At 37.2% G+C, this 18,135-nt stretch overlaps 2 protein-coding genes across 5 annotated transcripts; both read right to left on the reverse strand.

Moving 5' to 3' along the window:
* Nucleotides 1–2,450: 2,450 nt before the first annotated feature.
* LOC135613265 (uncharacterized) lies at nucleotides 2,451–3,071 on the reverse strand. The gene has a single exon (XM_065110370.1). It carries the CDS (start codon nucleotides 3,069–3,071, stop codon nucleotides 2,451–2,453), a length of 621 nt encoding a protein of 206 aa, XP_064966442.1.
* A 2,886-nt stretch (nucleotides 3,072–5,957) lies between these two features.
* LOC135583523 (uncharacterized) lies at nucleotides 5,958–16,469 on the reverse strand. 4 transcript variants are annotated; one of them, XM_065108758.1, is made up of 9 exons: nucleotides 15,784–16,469; nucleotides 13,890–14,117; nucleotides 11,453–11,545; nucleotides 11,104–11,286; nucleotides 10,874–10,976; nucleotides 10,605–10,787; nucleotides 9,330–10,489; nucleotides 8,524–8,921; nucleotides 5,958–6,393 (listed from the first exon to the last, which is right to left on the reverse strand). In XM_065108758.1, exons 1-9 carry the CDS (start codon nucleotides 16,018–16,020, stop codon nucleotides 6,336–6,338), a joined length of 2,643 nt encoding a protein of 880 aa, XP_064964830.1. In that variant the 5' UTR covers nucleotides 16,021–16,469; the 3' UTR covers nucleotides 5,958–6,335. The 4 variants fall into 4 exon arrangements, with proteins under 4 accessions (XP_064964830.1, XP_064964831.1, XP_064964833.1 ...); XM_065108759.1 differs by having other exon boundaries at nucleotides 13,932–14,117; nucleotides 15,784–16,468; XM_065108760.1 differs by lacking the exon at nucleotides 5,958–6,393 and adding an exon at nucleotides 9,042–9,075 and having other exon boundaries at nucleotides 8,671–8,921.
* Nucleotides 16,470–18,135: the final 1,666 nt, after the last annotated feature.

Consider the following 18,135-nt stretch of genomic DNA (forward strand, 5'->3'; position numbering starts at 1 on the left):
ATCAGATCACAGGCCACTTTGAAGTGATAAACCAGCCAACAAAACGCTAAAGGTGCGTACTTTGGACGTCGTGGCTTAGTACAAAGTCTTCGACTCCATTGGCAGCCGACGTGCGTGACCAACAGATGTTTGAAGTGACAACCATACAGGATCCACTTGAAGGGTGTCGTCTTGTGGCAAAGAGGAGGTCCATGGTTGACTAAGCTTTCTACATGAGCGTGAGTTGACCACACCACTGATGACCTTCTGATTGGACCACAGCCTCCACGTTTCGATCTCTCATTGCCCGATCATCCGTCATATTGGAACATGTCATGTGTCACAAAACTTCCACTCATCTGTTCCTCTCTCTCTCTCTCTCTCTCTCTCTCTCTCTCTTTCTTCCTCGCTCTCTATTTATACATATATCCCCACTGTCGAGTATAATTCCTTTATAGCAGCAAATAAGAATACAACAAGCAGGGATGAAGCACCACAACAAGCGTGGCTCTCAGGGTGAATGGAGAGTAAGTGGGTATCTTCAGGGTTGCTGCTGCTGCTGCTGCTGCTGCTGCCTTTGAGAAAAAGGAGAGAACCCAATCCAAAGGTGGACACTAAAAAAGCCATCGTCCACTGAAGGATATGAAAGCAACACAAAGTCGTCTGCAACAAGTTGGTGATGGGATTCCCTGAAGGGCTGTGGACTGCTCTTTTGGAGCACACACTCGTTGTAGTCTCCCTTTTGTTTCCTAAAGCTTACACGTCTTGCATACGTACGTCTCGTTTCGACTGTACGTACACATGGGAGTACTGGAGCAACGTCGATGTAGGGTCGAGAGAGACAATGCGTAGAAGGGAACAAGAGAGAAGATAGAATGATAACAGCACCGGCCAACACCTACCGTGCACAAAGGAAGCACGCAGTCAATCAATGAAGGGAAGCAGTACTGCAAAACAACAAGGAAACCCTACCTGCTGTCGTCCAGCGGAGGGGGGAATGCATGGCGAGACGACAGGAGATTTGGTGGTCGAGTGCTTTGGATTTGGGGGGCCCCTCCGCCACTTGGCCACGCCTAACTGATGATGATCTTTGTACTGCGAGACTGGATCCAGCTCGGAGTACTTTGGAGCCATCAGAGGGATGGATACATCACAGGTTATATTGATCGGTGATGATGTCAGTGTCTTCGCCATGTCTTGGCCTGACAGCTGAGTAGTATATATGCCGAGCAGGCCTCGCCCAAGGTCAGTTGTGGCCTGCAAGGTTTGCACAGAGTAAATGCACGAGCGGTGCTTTCAGGTGTGACCATACCATAGCTTAATTAAGAGAGTCGAATGGTCAAGTACTCGTGCGGGTTTCTGTGTTATTGTCAGTCGTGGCTTGGCTTGTTTGTCCGAGCCCCTGGTTAACGGTGAACACGAATCTCAAAGGAGAGAGGAAATAGGTCGACTCACTCCGATGCATCCATGTATATGATCTCTTCGATGTTCAAATTAGTTAAATAAAATAAAATTAAAAAAAAAAGAGTAAAACAAGAATAATAAAAAAAATATTATTTTATGAAAATATAAATAATCATGAAAAAGGTTTTTTTTTCTTGAAAAAAATCCAAATATGAAAAGCCAATTTCTTATAAATCTCGCTTCTTCCATTGGGAAAAGAAATAAGAAATAAACATAGCAAGAAAATTAATCTTCTGTCAACTTAATTCCATATAACCAAACACACCTAATGTGAAAATTGTTTTAAGATTCTGACAATATATCATTCGTTATTTATTCTTTGAAACCAAATTATATTATGATCAATGTCATGTCATGAAGTAAACCCTTATCAAAATTATCGATAGCTTGTAAGTTACTATGTTTTTCATATTTTCACAAAAAAAATATGTCTTATTTTCAAATTTTTTTATTAAACATGTTCTTCAATTTACTAGAAATATTCAAGGCATTACTTTGGTTTCTTGTAAGGATCCCACAACCATAATTTAGAGTTTTCTTTTAAGTATATTATGATTAATTAATACCAGCTAATTACCAATGGTTAAGACGCAATGTGCACTCCATGAAATAACATTGAGTAGGATCTTTTTCATGCTTCCTCATATGCTCTTTCTTTCCCATGCATTCAATTGATACACATTACAATGAGGGTAAGAGTTCCTTTTCTTGACAAGCATATAAACAACAGAATAGGTACTTCATTTGCTATGCAAGCTTATATATTGCTTACTGCCATGCCTTACGGTGGATTAGATTGCACTCCATGAAAACGCAATTACTTCTTTCTGGGAAACCGGATGGAAGTCACCAGATCCACTAGTCTTTTTGTGCTCACAGTGTCGGCTGACGACTCCACATGGTATCTCACTTCACGATCCGGCAAAGCAACATGCATCCTCATGGCTTCCATAAGCTATGTGGAGGAAGAGGAGAATGAGGATTGGTGATGTAGTAAACACAAGGCTTCAGTTCGCAGCGATCAAACTGGAGCAGTTGTCGCGAGAATGGCGGAACAGCGTGATGCGCGGAGACCGCTGTAGCCTAAAGCAAAGGATGGATCTCGTGGAGGCATCACCGACATCTTCCTCCTCGTCGTCGTCGCCCTTGGAAGAGAAGGACGACCTCCGCCGAGAACGGGGCGACTCCAGTCGGGAGAACGGTGACGACGTGAACGACGAGGAGACGGGCGATGAAGGTGACTTCTTCGGCGTGAGCTTTCGGAATAGGGTGGCGAGGAAGGTGAACCGGGAGGATGGGTTGACCCTTCGCTTCTTGCTGACCAGCTTAGCCTTCCCGAGAACGGGGTGGAAGTAGGAGGAGGGTGGTGGGTTGATAGGAGGGAGCGGTTCCGCCAGGGCGACGGCGGTGGGCTTGGGAGTGCCCGGCTGCGACTCCCAAACGAAGGGCACGGAGCCGGGTGCGACGCCATCGTAGACGCCGAAGGAAGGGGTGGTGGACAAGGAGGCGTCGTCCTCCTTGGAGAGGAGCCTGGCGTAGAACTTGCTGTCGTGCGGCGTGATGTGGAGAGGGCTGGGAGAAGGATCATCTGAGGTTTTGGCGAGCATGACTCCGGCTAAGCTCGCCATGGTGTTGGATGTGGGAAGGGGGGCGGTGACGGAGGGAGGTATGGGTACTACTAATAGTGCACCGAGGGAGGGGGGGGCTTTTATAGGAATGGAATTGAGGCGAAGCCAATGAATGCATGGTGTTTGAGCTGAATCAACCCAACTCTACTGATAAGAACATGTAGTGCCCATGCGGCATCCACCTAACATTGCGTTCACATCAATTAGATTAGATGTTCATTCAGTGATTAAGTTAATGCACTAACTATTTGGAATCGAACTATATAAGATTTTAGTTATTATTGAGCTTCATAAATAGTTCTCAACTTAGTTAAATTAAAATATTTACATTTTTTTATCATTTCTAGTAGGACGCTTTTAATTTCCGTGCATGTTTCTTAATTATATATATATATATATATATAAAAGATTCCATAAATAGTAAACCTATCTTCGAAACCCCATGATGTTTAACTCATTTGTAAGAGCTATTTGTGCTTGATAAAATCTAATTATTTTGTATTACTTACGTTATATATGATGGCAACATATTATCCATACGTTCATCTTTTTATTTTTTTTAAATCATATGAGGTTAACATTTAGATTGACTCTTGTAAACGAACATATTCATCTGGGTATCTTATGTTTTTGATAATCCTAACTAAGGATGTAACGATACTTACGTATCATTATAAATAATTCATCTTTGTTTTTATATTCTATCAAAACTACACCTAATTATCTTTGAATAATTTTTTAATAATTTCACATATTCATCTTAATATTTTTAATAAAATAAACTATATATATATATTATTTCTTAACCACCTAATATTCTTATATGAAAACCTGATATACATTATACCGCAGCATGTTTTTATTTCCTACTTGGAATATTGACAGCTCTATTTTTCTCTTTAGTGCTCTATTTTCGACTATATAAGATTTTAGTTATTATTGAGCTTCATAAAAAGTTAAAGTATTTACATCTTTATCATTTCTAGTAGGATGCTTTTAGATTTTCGTGCATGTTTCCTAGTTATATATAAATATATATATATATATATATATAGTTTATTTTTTTTTAACTATATGAGGTTAATATTTAGATTGACTGTTGTAAACAAACATATTCATATGAATGTCTTATGTTTTTGATAATCCTAACTAAGGATGTAACGATACGTACATATCATTATAGACAATTCATCTTTGTTTTTATATTCTATCAAAACTATATCTAATTATTTTTTAATTTTTTTTAATAACTTTACATATTCATCTTAATATTTTTAATAAAATAAACTATATATATTATTTCTTAACCTCCTAATATTCTTATATGAAAACCCGATATACATTATAACGCGACATGTTTTTATTTCCTACTTGGAATATCGACAACTATATTTTCTCTTTAGTGCTCTTATTAAAAAACCAAAAGAAAAAAAAAATCGATAATCGTAAACAAGTGAAAATATAGTCAAAGCATCAATTCCTGTCTCCCAAAATTGGGCTCTTTAGAACGCTTCCAATCTTCTCTCTGCGCTTTTGGTTTGCCAGTGAGCCACACGTATGCATACGATGCAAATCTGTGTGGTCAGTCATGGCATCACTCGATTGTATCTGTCATGGGCGTTGACGATGGACGTGAAGAGGGCATGTGATGTCTCCAGTTTCTTCATCACAAGTTGATGTTAAATGTAGCACCTTTGAGTCACTGCCAAGTACAGTGGAGCTTTCCACAGGACAAGCAAGATCTCATATTAGTTAACCTTTCCTTTGTGAGTTGCATGTGACAGTACTGCAGATCTTGAACGAGTGGGAGAAACCATATCTAATAATTGTTCTCGCATTAGTTTTAGGATGAAACTCCACGTTGTTAGGGATAGAGGATTAATTGGATACATATTGTAATTCATTCATAAGCTATAGGATTAATTTAGGAAATTTTGATTCGGATATCTAAGGAAGTGCAATACTTAAATAAGTAATGAAAGGTGATATGTTGGCATCCATATCATTGGGTGTTTAAGGTATCAAGGTACACACTATTTGTGGATTACTATTACTAGGCAAAGCATTAAACTTGCCTATGAGAATTATCGGGGATCCTATAAAGAATTAGTGGTATCATTATAAATTATTAAAATATTTAAATTAACTTAAAAGGTTTTGAGCATCTTAGGCCAATGATTGGTGAGTCGATTATCTCACCATATATCATATAAAATTTAAATAGGAAAAAACTATCCGTCAAAAAAAAAATTGTAATATACCATTAGTCTCGTGTCGATAATGGGAGAAAGCTTGAATAATTTAATAAAAAAGATAAATATATTATTAGTAAATTGAACTTAAGTATCATACGCTAGTAGTTTATGCCTAGCAAATTAGTAAGTTGAGGTACTTAATGATGCACTGCCAAAGCTGCTGCATAAGATCTACAACAAAGCGAAATAACCATCAGACATGCGAGCGAGAGAGCGAGAGATAGAGAATAAAGAATGGATCTCAACACTTGAGTAGTTCCGAGAACAATTTAACTGCTTTTGATGTTTTCCAGGAGACGAGAATGAGATATCTCCAGAGTTTGAAAAAGGAAAGAAGACAACAGAGTTGCTTCTATTAGAAGAATCACACGTCTCACATTTCGGAAGACATAACAGAAAAAAAGGATGGCAAAGATGAAAAGAAGAGGCTGTATGCTTGTCCAAGAAAAATATGATCGGAAAGGCGTACAAAAGATACATTCGATCGTGCTCAACTGAACGAACGCTATAATAAATACTCGAAAGCAACCGGACGAAGGAAGACGAGACAGAAGCAGCCACAGCACGATAGTTACTTGATATGAAAACCCGTAAGAAACCAGTAGCTAGAAGCCAACGACGAAACTGAAAATAGAGGCATCAAAGAAAATCTGACTTGCATTAGGAGAATTCTGCCAAATACATTTTCTACAATAAACCAAAACCAGAGAATCTTTTTACCACCTGCAACAGAAAAACTGGTTAGGCAAAGAGGGATGTGAGTTGGGTGCCTGTTTACACCCACATGAAGGGGTGGTGGGTGCCAAGGGTACCGAAAAAAGAAGAAGAAGAACAGGGAGAGAAGTTGTTGGAATGCACAAGAAACAAATTCACCGCAACAATCAGATAACACTCTTATACACGTCCCTCAGCGACACTGCTCTAGCAAAGATGCTCCGGTGGTCAGCATTTGTTAGTTTCATGGCCGCCCCCCTCATGTCTGCTCGTGTGAATTGGTCTTCAGTAGAAATCAGCCATTTAGAGGAGGGAAGTCGCTTTCATCTTTGAGCTGATAAGGTTTCATTGACCTGCAGGTTTAAATCGCACAATCAGTTGAATAGACCATGGTACTGTTGCTGGTCTAAACAAAAATGTGAAATAGTAAGATCTCAGACAACAGTGCTGTGACATCTGAGAAAAGCTACAAACCCACTTGGACTCGAGTATTCTGTGCTGCCTTTCTATTCAAAACTGAATTTTAGATGCACATGGTAAGTGGCTCAGTCTCTCTTACACTTTAGTTGCATTTCTTTGATCCGTGCACACGTTTTTCAATATGACAATTGTTTTATAAATAGAAAATTTACAGTCATGAATTTATGTGCCAATGTGAATCTATATCGATAAATTAAATTATAAATACCATGCTAGACAATATAGTGATATACATAATTACTAAATTTGGTACAGTGATAACTAACATATTGCAGATTACATTTTATGCTAGTGATATGAATGCACAGACTGGAACAGACAAGTGAGGAATCAGCTTATGTTGAGAGACAAATAAAAGCCGTGTACCATATGTCATTCCGCCATGTTATAAGCCCGTGTAACATCAGACATTTCAATTTCTACATGTTGATTTGGTCGAATTTAAAAGTCCTGTATTTAATCAGAATATTTGTTGATTATGAAAATTCTTAAGTTTCAGTTTGATTAGTGGCAAGGATGTCAGAACACTTATGCATTAAGTCCTCAAAAATGTATATACGAAAGCCCTGAGCATATTAGTGGATGCATACAATACAAAATTCTGTTGAAAATGTATGGATTTCGTATTGTGAAACATTAGTTTTGTACAACCAAATTCAATAGTAAGTTCTCAAGTAACATGATGATATTCATTAATTTTGGTATAATTTCTACATAAATCATGTGTTTTATCTTCCCATTGTTTCATACCTCGATGCGTCTTTAAAATGATCCTAAGACTGGTTACGTTCTTTCTCATGTTTCCTTTACAACTGTTATGTTGGAAGATGCTAATGCAAGCAAAAGCAGAATAAAAAATCCAGGACACCTAATTTGTAGAAACAAAGACATAATTTCATGCACCATGTCTGAAAAACATGCACAATAAAAGGGAATTAACTAACCAAACTATTCATTTTTGTCAAACAAATAAATGTTGATAACAATGTAGCTACATCTAAGAAAAAATCAGCTTGGGGGCCTAAGAACTATTCAAGCACTCGGGAATGTCTAGCATAGAACCCTTCATAGCAGTAGGTGCCTAGGTGATGGTAGCAGCTCAACTACATAGGTGCTTATGCAGCTGCTCCTGACAACATTCATTAGCAGTTCTCACTAGTGAATGAAAAGTCCTAAAGTCATCACACACACTCTAGGTTTCATCCTAGGACAAGTGTTCGATATAAGTAGTAAATTCTTCTACGCTTCTATGAAATCTTGTCAACTTTACCTTGAACACTTTATGTTCCCATGATATTGTCCCTGTAATCTAGTTATCTCCTTGCCAATTTGGTTATTTGGATACACATCCTTATCAGATTTTAGAGTCTGCGTCCATGCAATATTGCAGTTTCTATTCATTTCTCTCTTTCTAACAAAAACAATAATGATGAATGATGACAATTTTAACACATCATCCTACAAAGAAAGCGATATGCAATTTTATAGGACTGGAATCATTTATTCCCTGACACAGCAAAAGAAAAATAAGTTACAGTAGAAGGTTAAAGAATTTTGCAAAGAGAATGTGTGGAAATTAAGGCAAAAGAGAAAGAAGTACCAAAATATGAATATAGATGAGACCATGGGTAAGACAATTGTGTAGGTTTGTTGAACATGGTAACAAACCAACAAGGCAACCACAGGATATAGCTGGGATCCATGCTGGCCAGCATAACCACAAAAAAAAGTGTCAACACACAACATGGATCACTGGTGATTGTATGCTATGACAAAATCCAGAACTCATAGAAACTCAAAAGCAAGATTTAATTCATGTCTTCATTAGAATACAAACTTAGACATCACAGCTGGAGGAATAGGTACCAAATTAATGATTGAAGAAATCGAATATAAACCAGAGCTTCAATCTTGTTTTCACCAAGAATACTCACGGAGTCTATTGGGAACATGAACTTATTATGCAAGTACTGTTAATGACTAATTTTAGGAAAGTTTATTACCTTTCATATCTCAAGTTCGTTGAGGGTCTCTGAACTGTTGATTCAAGGATTGCTGCGGAGCTCTGATTAGAAGGACTAACTGATTCTAGCTTTTTGCTTTGTTCTGGTGAGGAGACTCTTAGTTTAACGGGACCAAGGGACCCAAACTCTAGTTTTCCCTTTAAACCAAGAACAATGTCATTGCCATGTGAAAGCTCTCTAGTGGCCGAGCATGAAGGCTGGGGGACCCCCGTGAAAACAGGAGACTGTGGTTGTGGAAGTGTCTCATTATTTTCTTCAAGTAGGTTCCTATCTTGTACCTCCAATCGGCTGTTGTTGCGGGATCTTGACAGCTGATTTGGAGGCGTTTGATTCTTTCCTCTCCCAGGTGACTGTCTTTCTCTGTATGAACGGGAATTCTACAAAACTCGAGGAACAAAAAAACCTTAAAACCAGTAAAAAGCTGTTAATAATTTTTTCCATGTTTTTATATCCGTGCTTTTAGTCTACAAAAGACATCTTTCTATAAGAAACCGCACCTGAATCTGCAAAAGACATCAGGATCATGTAAACCTGAATTGAGATTATAGTATGAAACATTTTGGACTAGAACTGGATGCAGAAAGTAAAAAAACAGGGCCCAAACATCAACAAATAACTAAAGTTTAGGTTCCACAGGAAAAGAACAAAGCAACATGGCTGCAGTGGAGGAGACCAAGTGAAGACCAGATCCAGAGTGGACAATTTGATCACTAATTGAGAAGGTAGTGGACTAAATTAATGGGGCCAAAGTAACTGAAAGCAGTAAATTCAAAAATGCTGCATACCGTGTTGGGAAAGTATGTTCCTGTTCCCTTTGTTTTTTGGATATCTTTTGCAGCATAAACACCAGGATTCAAAGAAAATGATGGTGCAGGGATGACACCATTTGCTCTAATATGCATGTAAATGCTCTGCTGAGAAAAACCATTCCATGATTGCTTGTTCTGATACTGGGAAGGGGATGGTTCATAATTTGGCATAAAGTACTGACTCATAAAGTATTCTTGGCTCTGGGACTTCAAAGCATAAAGAAGATTCATGTAGTGCAGATTAAAATCACCAACTAGATCTGATAGTTTACTGCAATTGGGACTACTATTTTCGTTTCCCTCACATGACCAAGCTGCAGTATTTAAATATTCTGATAAATGGGAATTCCAACTTGTTGTTGAAGATCCATGAATGCTGCCAGTGGAGGCAGATACAGAGTTGGTTTTAAACCCAGATGTACTAGTACCGTGTGATTCAGATTCATTGTTTGGTTCCTCACCGGGGGCCACAAACCTGCTAGAAATCACTTCTTTCTTTGCAGTATCCACTGAATTCACATTATCAAGTATCACAGATTCAGAACCATTTCCCACATGGAAGAACAAGGGGGGTGCATGATAAACTTTTCCAGATGACAAGTCACCGCCTATCTGATTATGTGATGAAGAATCTAAGCAACTTTCAGCGGCTCTCAAATTAAAAGCTTCTATGCTAACAAGATCTCTGGCGTTTTTATCCAAATGCTTAACTGAAGCTTCTCCTCCCATGAGATGATTTTCCATTTTAGTACAGTTGTGAAGTCCATCAAGATGCTTATTAGAGTTATGTCCATTGAATTGCAATTCGGTGCCATACCCCTCATCCAAATCTGAGATCTTGATGTTACTTATGTTGTCACATAGTGCTCCACCAGAACACTTAACTTGTGAATCTAAAGGTGACTCCTTGTTTGATGATGTAGAGCCAACCTCATTATGCTCAATAAATCTGCTATCTGAACAACTAGGAGATGCATCTTGTTGAACGTCTGGCCTTTCTCCAGTTCCATGCCTCTCCAAGGTGCTTGCAAAAAACATACCAACTTCAGCAGCAATATTTTCAGCAGGTAGTAGAAGTACCCGACCAAGTTTTCGGGCACCATATGTAAATGCACTACGTATGCGGTAAAAGTTACCTATTACATAGCAGAGAAACAAAAGAACTAAGTGAAAATATCTCAACAAATACAAGTGTAACAAGACCATATTATCAAATTTCACTCCATAAATTGAGAAAAAAATATGACTTACCTTTGCTGATGCTGCGCCCTAGATTATTGTTCTGTTTCAGTGGATCCACAATGTTTAGGTGCTTCTTTAGAAATATTCTAGAGCTCTCTGAAAATCTTGGAGGAACTGAGAACATGTCGATACATTCTTTAATAAATTCCTTCGAAAGCAGTAAATCATCCCCGTTAGTCTCTAGTGGCTCAACTGTGAAGGAAACAAAATGGTCAGAAAACAGTATGACCTTTTGTCAAGCACAAATATCTAGAATGGTAACTTAAAATTTTGCTTACCTACTAGTTCTGGCAGAAAAGAAACAGGAATGGGTCCCTGCAAACTAACACAGTAATTGTCCCAATCGAACTTGCTGTAGTAGTCCAGAAACCTATACAAAACCTACAACACATAGCCAGATTAAATGAAATCCAAGTAATGTAGACAAAGAGTTCAAGGAAAGGAACCAACAAAATATATGTTCAATTTCCTTGGAATATGAGGGATATATATTCCTTTAAATACTCACCGCCAAAGGACCATCTAGCGATTCATGGAAGAGGTGAAAAACATACAACACTAACGTTTCCAATGCGTACGTAGAAATCAAACCATGATGAGCACCAAGGATGCGACTCTCATAGTAACACCAAGTTTTTATCAATATTATACTGCGCTTGAAGAGATTGTCCTTACCAATTTCCTGGTCAACCTATGAACAAGCAACAAATCTAAAAATTTTGAGCCAAGAAAGAAAATTATATGAGATCAATGTACCAAGCACATGTCATCCATTTCTTCAAGATGCATTTCCTTGCAAGGGAAAGCAAAGAGCAAATTTTAATTAATATTTGTACCAGCAAGCATTTACCATATACCTTCTCGAGAAAGCAAAGTGTACAAAGTCCACCAATCTGATTGAATGAGATATCTACTACAATATTCTCAACAATGCATTTAACAAGTTTGACCTGCCACAGGAAATCCTATCATCAGATTCAAAAACTTGATAAGCATATGGACAGTGTACAAATTTTCTACTAATGCTTATCGTGTTATGTAAAACATGTAAATGCAAACTGTTTTAAAAAAATTCATACAAGTATACGAACAAGAAAAATAAAAATTGTGAAGATATAAAAATATAAAGATAATACATAACTAAGCAGCATCAGAAAAAGCACTAACATGCCACAGGAAATCCTATCACCAGATTTCAAAACTTACTAAGCTTATGGAAAGAGTTTAATAATTTTCTACCACCAGTTGTCACATTGTGTAAAAAATTGTAAATGAAAATTATAGAAAGAAAAGTTGATACAGGGATTTAAACAAGAAAAATAAAAATTGTGAAGATATCAATATTGAAATTATTGCGTAAACAAGTGCCATCACTAAAATTTATGTATTCGTTTGTGTATATACTACGTAGTTATACTATCAATACAAAATATAAAGATAATGCATAACTAAGTATCAGCATGAAGAGCACTTAACACAGAACTACTAGGAAAAGTTAAATTGCATCTCTTTCTCACAACACGTTATGATCAGGATGCTATTGGTAGTATGGAAGAAAAATATAGTTGATTAACACAATATACTGTTAATGCTGACTGTTCTAGTCCAGACACGACATACTTGCATAACTAAAGTCAGTATTGAATAAGATGGATCTTTGCAATTTTGAACCCATAGACATGCTTTATTGGCAAACTATCTCAAACTAGAAAATAAGCTAAAGAGCAAGAAAGAACAAGGAATTGATGGATGGTGACAAGTGAAGTATGGAGCTTCAATGAGAATCGGTTGCAGCAGTCATGTATTATATATATATTTAACCTGAATACTACTCCTTATGAAGTAACCATCCTACCAGAGTTCAAAACAACACAACTAAAATATTTGAGTGCATATTGTCAGCATAATGATTTTATAGCATTGAACAGCATTCAAGCAAAAGCAATAAGTCCCTACTCGCTACCAGTTGTAAGGAACAAAGACACTCGATTCTTATTGTCAGCATAGTAATTTATAGCACTGAACAGCATTCAAGCAAAAGCAGTAAGTCCCTACTTGCTACCATTTGTAAGGAACAAAGACACTCCATTCTTGTACATTGAGACACACAGTGAAGGAGTAAAGAAAAATAGCATGAATTCAAGGAATAATGTAAATAAGAACATAATACAGTCCCATAAAGAATTGCAATGGTGCTTTATAGAAAACTTGGTTTCAACAAGTTCCTTTTGGTGATTACATCAGGTCTATATTGTTATGCATAGTAGTGTAGACATTGAATATTGTTAAAACAAAAAAATATTCACAATGGATGCCACAAAAGTAACGCTACTCTTCAAGAGGACTCTCTCTCTCTCTCTCTCACTCTCTCACTCACTCATGTCAAAAGAGCATCATCACACTACATTTTGTACATTTCAATGTTTAATGGACCACTCATTGAATCAGCAATGAATTGCTTCAGTGGTAAGCTATATGGACATTTTATGGTCAAGCATGAAATGTGTGACAATTTCCCAGTAATACGATAAAGTTAGTGAAGTTTTTTCAAAGAAAACCCTATATTTCATTTAAAAAAAAAAACAGAGAAGCACATGATAGTGCCTCGTCTCCAGTTATTTCTACTACGAATTGATCAGTCATAACCCTACACATTATCATATTTTCCCCTTTACATCCTACTCAGACAAGCCTCAAAGTTCTGAAGCAATTTTTTGTTATACATGTGATTTGATATTTATAAATTCTTGTGTAAGTGTTCTTTGATTGCGCTGGCACATAAACTGCTATACACACTGCTCTAACTTATCTCAAAACTCAAAATAACTTCTTTGTTGTTCATGTTAGAAACACTTTTTTGATTATGAGCATCATTTGTCATAGTCCCCCAGCTAGCAAATATTCATGTGAAACATTGTGCCATAATGGCAATAAGAGGTTATCTAGTACAGGATTTGCTTATAATTCTCAGGTTATTTAAAACCATCACAAAAAATAAAAAACCTAAGATCAACAGGTACAGTAGCAATGACTTACCAAATGATAGGACAACCAATTGTTGAAGAGTCATTTGTATTTTATGTGAGTAGTTACCCAGACAGTGTATAATATAATCTCACATGGATACAAACTTAATAATTCAAATTGTTGTTGACTAACTCTAGGTAAATGATCATTCATTTCAAATTGTTATTGGATGACTGCAAAGTTGTTATTGGAAAAACAGGAAAGCAGCAAGGACCATTCATGGTATAGCTGAATGGAAAATTTGTGAAGATGATTAGGTACAAGAACCTCATAACAACCAATAAACAGAATTCCAGAAGAATGAAAAACCTCAGCATTAATGTATTGAACATCCTTTACTTCAAACTCAGCACCCTTGTTCTGTTCTTCTGATTGAAGAACAGAACGCACATCATTTGCCAAAGCATCTTCAGAATTTGGAAAACTAAGTGCAGTCAGATCAATATCTCCATCAGGAAGATATGTCTTCAGTGGAACTGATCCAAATGGAAATACCTGTAAATTTTGCATAATAAAATCAATAGTGACTCGTGGAAGAAGACCACAAAATATAAGATAGAAAACTTGAGAATATAATAACACAAAAGACGGTTTCACCTACTGCGGTCGTATGACGGTTATCAACAAACCTAAAAGGCTAAAATCATAATGTATTGCTTCTAGGACATTGATTGTGGCAACTTCAGCAGACTGAACTATGAGGACAAGCATTCAATAATATAGTAAAAAGCGTTTCTGATTAACCTCCACAAATGCTGCAACTTGACGTTGTGATGGGTATCAATAATGAGCATTATTATATTTGGATAATCTAAAGAGTGAAAGGCTTAGGGTTTGGGAAGAGTATTGTGATAGGGATACTAGAAGGATAAAATAGGGGGAGGATTAGATAAAACATAATCCGCTAACATAATATCAATTCAAACATAGGACTTGAATTTAGTTGACCTTATAAATCCGCTAACATAATATAAAAGCGGGACGCCTACTTAAGAATACAACTCAAGACAGGAATGTGCATTCTACCAAAAGTATCCACAAGAAATAGGATACAGTTTCAACCAAAAATCCAACTAAATCCAAACTCAATACTTGATCCAATCTACACTACGAAGATGATTCCAACTCGCAGAACAACTCAATACCATCCAGAACCTAGGGATATAAAAAATTGATACCAATACTGTGCTGGAATGTTATCCGCCCAACAAAAGTAACCAGTACAGGAAGTCACATCTATGTCCATGCTTCATAGCGTAGGATATTACTATCAGAAAATGTTACTGCAGAAAATTGTTTTCGTGGAGATGCATATCTCAACAAGACCTCCTGACCAACAATGATGTATTTTTTCGTTGTAGAATTCCAAGTGTTCCAAGGTGACAGAGCTTGAAGACCGTGATCTACCCGAAGAGTTATGCTTGATAAATATCACGATTATACTAGTAATCACAAAAAAAAAATGCTTTGATCATAACATACTGAGAACTGGCTATAATATTTTTTATTTTTTTTATAAATGTTGCTAAAAATTACTACATCCCACCAAAAGAGATTCGGGACAAGCTTTTGAAATTAAAAAAATTGTTCTAGTGAGAATATTAAAAGGGTTATAGACATATCTGCAGGAATTCTTCCATGTGAAAACACTAACCGATGAAAATACATTGCCATGGTGTGATTTACCTTTCACTAAGCAAAAGAAAGAACGTAGAACAACGTAACAACTAAGAAGCTCTTACAACGTAAGAAATTTTACTATGGTACAAGTCCACTTGCTACAAGAAAGCTGTCACCGAACTAAGGCAAATCAAGAAATCGACATTTGAATTTGAAAATAATGGCACGCTAATCATCTCAATTGGCAAGAAAAACAAAAACATGGGCCTTATTTACCAGTCCAGAAGAACCACACCTGACCTAAAACCCAAGAAAAATCGAATTGAAAGCAGAGAGTAATACCATGCACTATCTGAATCGTAGAGCACAAATAAAAAACAAGAACAAAAAAACTGCTTTTTGTTCAACTGCATAAATCATATAAAGAAACAATCATCTGCAATTAGAACAGGAGCAGCTAAGACCCAATGCATTACACAACAAAGGGAATTAAAAGATAGCAGAAAAACAAGAGAAAAGACCGGGCGACAAAATGATCCACCTCAATGCCTATATATCTCTTGAGAAGCTTCTGGATATACTCCACGACGGCTTTCCGCCTCTGCTCGGACACCACCGTCGGCTGAATGCACCGCAGAACATCTGCGGTGGCTTGCTCAGCGCGAATCAAGTTCCCAGGGCCGACCGCCGACGGGTCAGGATTCGTCGGCATCGGGTGGGAAAAACCTTCCGAAGAGCCGCCGTTCGCCAGCGGCGGCCAGTCCTGCTGGTCACCCATGTCCAAGAAATCGATCCCGAGTGCCCGAGGTCACCACCCTTTCACCCGACGCGCCAAAAGGCGCAACAAGGGCTGGAAGAGTCCGCGCGGTCAGGGGAAGAACTCATCGGAACAGATCGAGTCCGCGGCGGAAGCCAATCGGGGAAGGATCGGAAGGAGAAGCAAGCAAACGGATAGATGAGGGATCTTTTCGGGGGGGGCGGACGATAAAAAGGAGGTGGGGAAGGGATTCAATGATTCGAGGTTGTTGTGGGGATCGGTTTTCGGCGTCGGGCGGAGCGAAAACCCCTTTGAAAGAACACCAAAACAAGCAGCGCAGAGGCGCAACGGAAGCGAAGCAAAGAAGGAAACCGCGAGAGAGAGAGAGAGAGAAGAGAATAAAAGCAACGCTTCCAACCCAAAATGCGCTCCTTTTTCACTCCCTTTCTCTCGTCTTCTCATAAGACTTTCGAGAGACGAAAACTAAAAAGGGGCAAAATAAAAGAGAGGATTATATATTTAAATTTAATTTTGTGTTGTTGAATGTCGGTTTCACGAGAAAGAAAAGAGCAAATAATAATAATTATTATTATTAATTGAAATATATATATATATATAATTAAAATAAATGACTAAGAATTAGAATAAGTATTTTATAAATATTTATATTAAATACTAAAATAAGATTTAAGATTGTCAAAGAGAAGTCAAAAACAATACAGCTGTGTTCAATGGTGGAGCAAATTGAGGATTCAGACTCCAAAATGCCCCTCTTGAATTGACTGTAGCTGATACCCCCAACGCCACGCAATTAATGTATGTGTCAAGAGATTGTAGAATGACATCACGCCGCCAAGTGAAGCTGCAAACACGACCACAAGTGGATCGAGCATGTCGGGAACGATCCGTCTGGAATGCAACCACAATATTTATGTCAATCAAAGGCACCATTTTTCCGATGAACATATTAATTTTTAGTTGGTGGATCACGAGGACTTGTTGTTGCTGTTGTTGTTGTATCAATTTCCGACGATAACGATGTTGACTTTATATCTGCTGATTTTTCTTCTTGAAGAAAAAAAAGAGAACAAATAAGATCAATTATCGAACGAAATTTCATTTTTTTTTTTTTTTTGGCTCTTGGGTTGTCTTCTTGATCTTGAGATTCCAAAAAAATTAGATTTTGGGGAGAAACTAATGGATTCACCTTTTTCTAACACATTGCTAAGATCAAGTTGGAGATGATGTTAAGTTCGACTTCTAATTGGATGTGATCTCCTAGTGATAACATTATATCTCTTACTTCATTCATCTTGCATACCGGAAATAAAAAAGTCAAATCAACACATAATTCATTAATTTTTATTATATTACATGAGATCTTTGTCATAATAAACTATCCCTTTTTAAGGTGAATCTTTAACTTTAATAATATTAATGATAAATTATACTGATATATCAATTAACTTAGCTAGTAAAGACTTTGACGGTTAATCGTAAAATCTCATATTCTATCATGGACTTAGTTGGTTTTGCCTAAGTCGTGCGGCACCCTTGTGTGTCCGTCCGTAAAAGTCAGTTTCTCCGAAGCCTCCCATGGTCCCTTAGGACACACGAAAGAGAAAACGGGTTAGAGAAAACGCTTCACTCGGGATCCATAAGTAAACATTTTCGAAAACACTTCATAAACAATGCTCTGAACAGTTGCACAACAAAGGGTCAAAATGGTTAACTACAGATCGAAAATCTTTCACAAGTATCCACATGACACAATATTTATTTACAAGCCTAAAACGGCCACCAAACCCAACTAAAATGATACTATTAAGCCCTAAAATGAGATTATTAAGCCTTCGACCGTCCCTCTATATGCTGTGCAAAACATGAACATACCAAAAGACACAGACATATATAAGCATTACATCAAGCATCCTGTTTAGAAGTTTATCCGTGACAATTCGTCGCTTACCATTCATTAAAAAATAATAATAAATTATAATATCTTAATTAACGTTCATCGTAAAATCTTTTATCGTCATGGAACTTTGTAAATTATCATTTGTTAAACTAAGAGTATTATAATATTTATTTAATTTCTCATAAAGTATTTCTCAATCTCTACTTTTAGCACTTATA

Source organism: Musa acuminata, chromosome BXJ2-5 (genome assembly GCF_036884655.1).
Source record: "Musa acuminata AAA Group cultivar baxijiao chromosome BXJ2-5, Cavendish_Baxijiao_AAA, whole genome shotgun sequence".
NCBI lineage: Eukaryota > Viridiplantae > Streptophyta > Magnoliopsida > Zingiberales > Musaceae > Musa > Musa acuminata.

Bases quoted from the DNA above. Each gene is read 5' to 3' on its own strand.
- LOC135613265 (XM_065110370.1), bottom strand. From the start codon at position 3,071: ATGGCGAGCTTAGCCGGAGTCATGCTCGCCAAAACCTCAGATGATCCT.
- LOC135583523 (XM_065108758.1), bottom strand. From the start codon at position 16,020: ATGGGTGACCAGCAGGACTGGCCGCCGCTGGCGAACGGCGGCTCTTCG. The intron at 10,490-10,604 runs GTAAGTCATATT...GCTATGTAATAG, and splicing joins AGGGCGCAGCATCAGCAAAG to GTAACTTTTACCGCATACGT. The intron at 6,394-8,523 runs GTAATAAACTTT...TTAAACCTGCAG, and splicing joins ACGAACTTGAGATATGAAAG to GTCAATGAAACCTTATCAGC.